Source organism: Nansenia antarctica (genome assembly GCF_963989245.1).
Source record: "Nansenia antarctica genome assembly, chromosome: 8".
In the NCBI taxonomy this organism is placed as follows: Eukaryota; Metazoa; Chordata; class Actinopteri; order Argentiniformes; family Microstomatidae; genus Nansenia; species Nansenia antarctica.
In genome coordinates this window covers 18,166,218-18,172,199 of record NC_137678.1, presented here as the reverse complement: position 1 = coordinate 18,172,199, position 5,982 = coordinate 18,166,218, and the positions used below count along the sequence as shown (strand labels likewise).

Genomic DNA, 5,982 nt, shown 5'->3' with positions numbered 1-5,982 from the left:
TTTAGGATTTGAATCTGTGTGAGAGGATTTGTATTTGTGTGACAGCGCATTTGAATTGTGTAAACTGAATGGTTTCAAAGCAAATGAATTCAGTTTCATATATGCTACTGAGATTCAGTTTTTCAATTCAGTTATTCAAGTTAAACAATACAAATTCAAATTATGTGATTCAAATTCATTTTTTTAATTAAAGTATTCAGATTGAGCAATTCAAATTCAAATGTCAGTAATTCCGTTTCTAGTGGCACGTATCTCTGCCCATAGACACCCTGCACGCATTGACATCAAGTCGGTTTTCGACCACACCAGATTCGGCAAACACAGTAGCCTACACAGTAGAGAGATGGACAAACACAGCAGCCTACACAGTAGAGAGATGGACAAACACAGTAGCCTACACGGTAGAGAGATGGAGCTTGTTGAAAAAAGGAACACGACTGAAGCAACACCTACAAAGTCACCATCCCACCAATCTGCAGTCGTCAACAAATCGCTCAGTGCCGCTGCAGTGGCTCGTCTCTCCCGGCAACTGGGTCTCTGAGAGTCGTTAAGCAGACGCACAAAGTATAAGCGGGACAGTTCCAAATGGTGGGCGCGTGACGCGTTCCATCACGAAAGAGATGCGGCCATTCAATAATAATAATAATAATACATTTTATTTGTATAGCACTTTTCCTGCAAACTTTGCAGCTCAAAGTGCTTAATACATTATTATTGAATAATTTTTCAATACAGTTGAGAAGCCAGCATTTAAAGACATGCTGCGCTGACGGATCCTTGTCCGGAAATAGTCCTATACCGCCCTCTGGAGCAGCCGCTCAATATGCCGCTCCCTGTGTGCCTCGGCCATATCCGGATCTGGCGAGACCGGGATTCGATCCCAGTCCCCGGAGGGCAGCTTGCACTAGTGGCTAGTGCTTAGACCGCTACGCCACCGCGGGGCTTGCTGCACTCTTTTGATGGCCAATACAAGTTGCCTAGTAAGACTGACATCTCCAAAACTGCCATTCCAAATTTGTACGAGAAAGTGAAGGGTGATAAAATACGTTTTATGATGATAAAGAGGCATGGTTTACTTCATATGTTGCTGTGTTATTACATTATCTGGGTCACATAATAGTGAAATGGTAAATGATATAGCGCCTTATTCCAAAGAGCTTTACAACAGCCTCTCATCAACACATCAATGGCAGCAAGCTACCATGCAAGGCGCCAGCCCGCTCATTGGGAGCAATTTGGGGGTCAGTGACAATTATTTCTGAGACAATTAATTGTCCAGACAAATTTGGAATTGTTACAGGCCTAACCACAACCACAACAACCGTCGTCTTCTTCTGATATGCAGACTGTATTGAATGTGTACTGAATATATTTTTGGGGGAAAGGGTGATGTTAAAAGTGTGTGTGTGTGTGTCTGTATGTGTGTGTGTGAGTGTCTGTGTGTGTGTGTCTGTCTGTGTGTGTGTGTATATGTGTGTCCGTGTGTGTCCGTGTCTGTGTCCCTGTGTGCGTGTGTCTGTGTGTGTGTGTCTGTGTGTGTGTGTGTGTGTTCAGGAGGGGCAGGTGAACAGCAGCAGTTGGAGGACAGACATCCTGGTGGAGTACGAGGGGGAGGGCAGCAACGTCTCTGACCCAGCCTGCCCCCTGCTGGGCCCAGGGGTGTCGGTGAGGAGGGGGGGGGGGGGGGGAGGGAGGGAGGGGAGGGGAAATGGATATTAGGAAAGAAAGAACAGTGAAAAATTTGACAGCGGCTGGTGAAAGGGGGAACCAGTCGGCAACCGATCAAAAATGTTCAGACTTTTCTTTTGAAACACGGAACTACATTTCAACGTTGTTGAGAATCACAACACAAACTCGCTAGTCAAGCCAAAATACTGCAACACAATGGATTGGGTGAGTAATCCCCACTGCTACCCCACTGCTAACTACAACACTACTTTACATTGTTAGCAGGCTCACAAAACAAGCTGTTTGTTGACTAGCGATGTGTCATTGATTTTCAACAACGCTGAAATGTATTTACATTTTTCAAACGAAAAGTCAGGCTGCCGACTTGTTTCCCATTTTCATCAGCAGCCGTCACATATGGTGGAGAAGTAGAGAGTACCATGGGAGACCTAGTCTGATCTCTCTCTCTCTCTCTCTCTCTTTCTCTCTCTCTCTCTCTCTCTCCCTCTCTCTCTCTCTCTCTCTCTCTCTCTCTCTCCCCCCCTCCCTCTCTCTCCCCCTCTCTCCCCCTCTCTCCCGGCCTCTCTCCCCCCATCCCCTCTGCCTCCCCAGGAGTGTTTTCCAGACTGTGTGTGTGAGGACTCCTACAACAACACCTACGCCTGCGTGCGCACCGTCGCCCCCTCTGGCAACCTGCAGTACTGCGAGTTTGACGACAACGAGGTAACAGAGAGAAAGAATTACGTGTGTGTGTGTGTGTGTGTGTGTGTGTGTGTAGTAGGGGTGCAACGGTTCAGTTGGCCCACGGTTTGTTATAAACCTGTTTTTGGTTTCGGTACGTGTTTTGTGCGTAAAGAGAAAAATAAATGCTACTATTTATTAACAAACTGTTACTTTACTTTATTTTGCTTATACTTATGGAACTTCAACATACTGACACATTCCAGAATATGACTGGTATATTATAATATAAAGTATAATATAACAAATCAAAATATATATAAACAAAAAACACTTTCAAATCTGTGAAAGTGAAATAAACACTTACACAAATGTAAAAGTGCCTCTTAGCCTTGACTACTGGTATGGGAGAGGAAGAATTCAAAGTAAAAGTGCACTTTAGGCTTGACAGGTAAACCATATGCATATGATGCGCATACACGACACGTGTGAAGCAATGCTCGCAGTAACGTTTCTGTTCACTGTTTTCATTCCCTCGTCGCTGTATTCAATGCCAAAACCAGAATGAATGACCCCACAACGCAGATTTGTAGCAATCCAGGGCCTCCTCAAACTGTTGCCATGTTCTCAACTCCGCTCGAGCGGGTAGTATCTCCCCTTGACCTCCCTGCCCAGGGGTCCGCGGTGCTCTCCGAGGTTCTAACCCCCACCCCGGCTTGACCTCTCTGCCCAGGGGTCCGCGGTGCTCTCCGAGGGTCTAACCCCCACCCCGGCTTATGAGTAGTAGTGAGAGGGATGTCACAGTGTTGAACCGTGGATGACGAACCGTACGGTTCAATATAAAACCGAGAACCGTTGCACCCCTAGTGTGTATAGAGGTCTCACCCCCCCCCCCCCCTCCCTTGCCAGGTGTTCGTGGAGGTGTGTGTGTATATATATATATATATATATGTGTGTGTGTGTGTGCAGGTGTTCGTGGAGGTGTACAACCTGACAGCAGACCCGTTCCAGCTGACCAACCTGGCCAGGACCATCGACCAGGAGGTTCTGGAGAAGATGAACCACCGGCTGATGATGCTGCAGAGCTGCTCTGGGCCCTCCTGCAGGACCCCCGGGGTGCTGGACCCACGGTCAGACACACACACACACACACACACACACTCACTCCTGCAGGACCCCCGGCCTGCTGGACCCCCGGTCAGCCACACACACACACACACACACTCCTGCAGGACCCCCGGTCAGACACACACACACACACACCTGCAGGACCCCAGGGGTGCTGGACACCCGGTCAGCCACACACACACACACACACACACACACACACACACACACACACACACACACACACACACACACACACACACACACACACCACATCTAGACACAGACACTCTTTGGTCTTTGCAGTTCATGTTTTTGGGGTCAACGTGAGTTGTATGTGTTAGCTTAGCATAAACATGAATGGAGATGTGTATTGAGTTGTTTGTGTTAGCTTATTATTATTGCTAATTACAGGATAGTAGTAATTGTAAATAATCTTATTTGTCACTTATGTCCTGTACTATTGTCTTTTTTTTTTTCTTGAATAATGCCTATTATTGTCTTTTATTGCCTAAACCTAAGAATATTACTCTCTTACACTTGTGTAGGGGTGTAACGGATCACCTAACTCACGGATCGGATCGTGTCACGGTTTTTGAGTCACGGATCTGATCATTTTTCGGATCAACACAAAACATAAAAATAAAAATAAAACCCTTTTTCCTCGAATTCTGTAAAAACACCACTTTTACTGTGTAAAACCCAACAACATTCAAGATGTCAAAACTGGTATATATATATATATATATGTGTGTGTGTGTACATACATAACATATTCTACACTCAAACATTAGGCTACATATTAAACAGAAACACACATTCAACTTAAATGATGCAGTAGGAGAGAGGGAGGAGGCACCTGGTTGCAGCAGTGAATCACTGGGCTCTTTAAAGCAGACAAATAAACATGTTTTATGCCACTTTTAACTAAATAATAAAGTGAAACCTTACTTTAAACATGGTATGAAAAAATTGGCTACATTATCAGAAGTTGTCAAGCTGCCTTTTTCGTGCCTCCCGTCAACACACCAGGGTCGCGGCAAATGTGTGGCCATGCTCGTACGACTTTCTCGTTGCACAACGCTTAAACACCGTAACTTTGTTATCGACCACACTTTGTCCGTCATTGTTAGAATTGACAGAGAAGCCAAAGTGCTCCCATACATGGGATTTAAATGACGAGGGAGGCATTTCGAGTTCTTCTCTGTCGCCAACATTAGCAGCACTCGCTGATGCACTTGGGCTGCGTTCGTAAATTTGCTCTGAGAGCGCCGGAGAGCACACAAGGTCCGACGTCAAAAAGGGACGTCATAAATTTGATTGGACAAGAGGCGTTCCATGAATGCTGATCAGATTCCAGAGCGAATTTACGAACGCAGCCTTGTTCTGGATTTTTTTTCCATTATCAACCTATCATTGCGCTTTAGAGTAAAACAAAGCACGCAACTGTCACGTCTGTCTTTTCATGGCAACTCTACATTGTGATTTACAAGGGATATGAACTAATATTAAGTAATATTATTACTTGGTTACATTTTGCAATTGATCCGCGGTACACATGCGTGCCGAACCGTGGGGGGTGATCCGTACGGATCACAGATTATCCGTGATCCGTTACACCCCTACACTTGTGTAATGTGACGTAACAATCACACTTATAAACATGCATAAAGCATAAACATGAACATGAGCATAACGTTGTGTGTTAGCATAGCATAAACATGAATGGAGTTGTATGCGTTAGCTTAGCATTAACTTGGATGGAGTTGTATCCGTTAGCTTAGCATAAACATGAATGGTGAGTTGTATGCGTTAGCTTAGCATAAACATGGATGCAGATGTGTATTGAGAGGCGACAGTACCTGACCTTTGACCTCTAACCTCTCCTCTCAGGTATAAGTTTGACCCTCGGCTGATGTTCGGCAGCCACACCCCCCGCATCAGCAGACGGAGGTCGGTCCTGAAGTAGGAAAAGACTGAGAGGAGGAGGAGGAGGAGAGAGAAAAGAGGAGGAGAGGAAGAAAGGAAGGGCCCCTTTCGGCCTGTCCTGCGGTTGCCTTGTGTCTGAAGACCCCCACCCCCCCCCAGGCCCAGTCAGAGAGGGGGGAGGAGGGGGGGTAGTGAAGGAGGGGGGGGGGTCTCTCTCTGCGCTCCACTACAGCCACTTTTAACAGGGATGCCTTTCTGTAAGCAGCTCCACCAGGGAGGCTGGCGGAGGTAGACATTGGAGGCCGGGCCTCCACGTTGGAATGCACGGGACGGACTGAGGGAAGCTACCAAACACGACCGGCCTGCCTCCGATTCCTACCTCCGCCAGCCTCCCTGCTCCCCCCCCCCCCCCCCCCCCCCGACACCCACTTGTTGTCACTCCTGCTCTAAGCCCATAACCAAGGGAACGAAAAAACAAGATGGAGGGTCAGATCCATCAGGTTTCAACAGACGAGGTTTAAATCAGATTAAGTCTAGGATTAATCTTAATCTGAGTCCAAACCAGCCCGATGTGTCTTAAATAATGCTGATGCTGTA

The 5,982-nt window shown here is 46.6% G+C and overlaps 1 protein-coding gene across 1 annotated transcript in view; it reads left to right on the top strand.

Moving 5' to 3' along the window:
- The window catches only part of gnsa (glucosamine (N-acetyl)-6-sulfatase a), a gene marked incomplete at both ends in the record, with an annotated part of 23,459 nt that extends 18,034 nt beyond the window's left edge, over positions 1-5,425 (top strand). The window contains 4 exons of the mRNA XM_080538686.1: positions 1,555-1,665; positions 2,281-2,391; positions 3,319-3,479; positions 5,350-5,425. Of these exons, the coding sequence (XP_080394812.1) occupies positions 1,555-1,665; positions 2,281-2,391; positions 3,319-3,479; positions 5,350-5,425 (459 nt within the window). The remainder of the gene's footprint in view (positions 1-1,554; positions 1,666-2,280; positions 2,392-3,318; positions 3,480-5,349) is intronic.
- Positions 5,426-5,982: the final 557 nt, after the last annotated feature.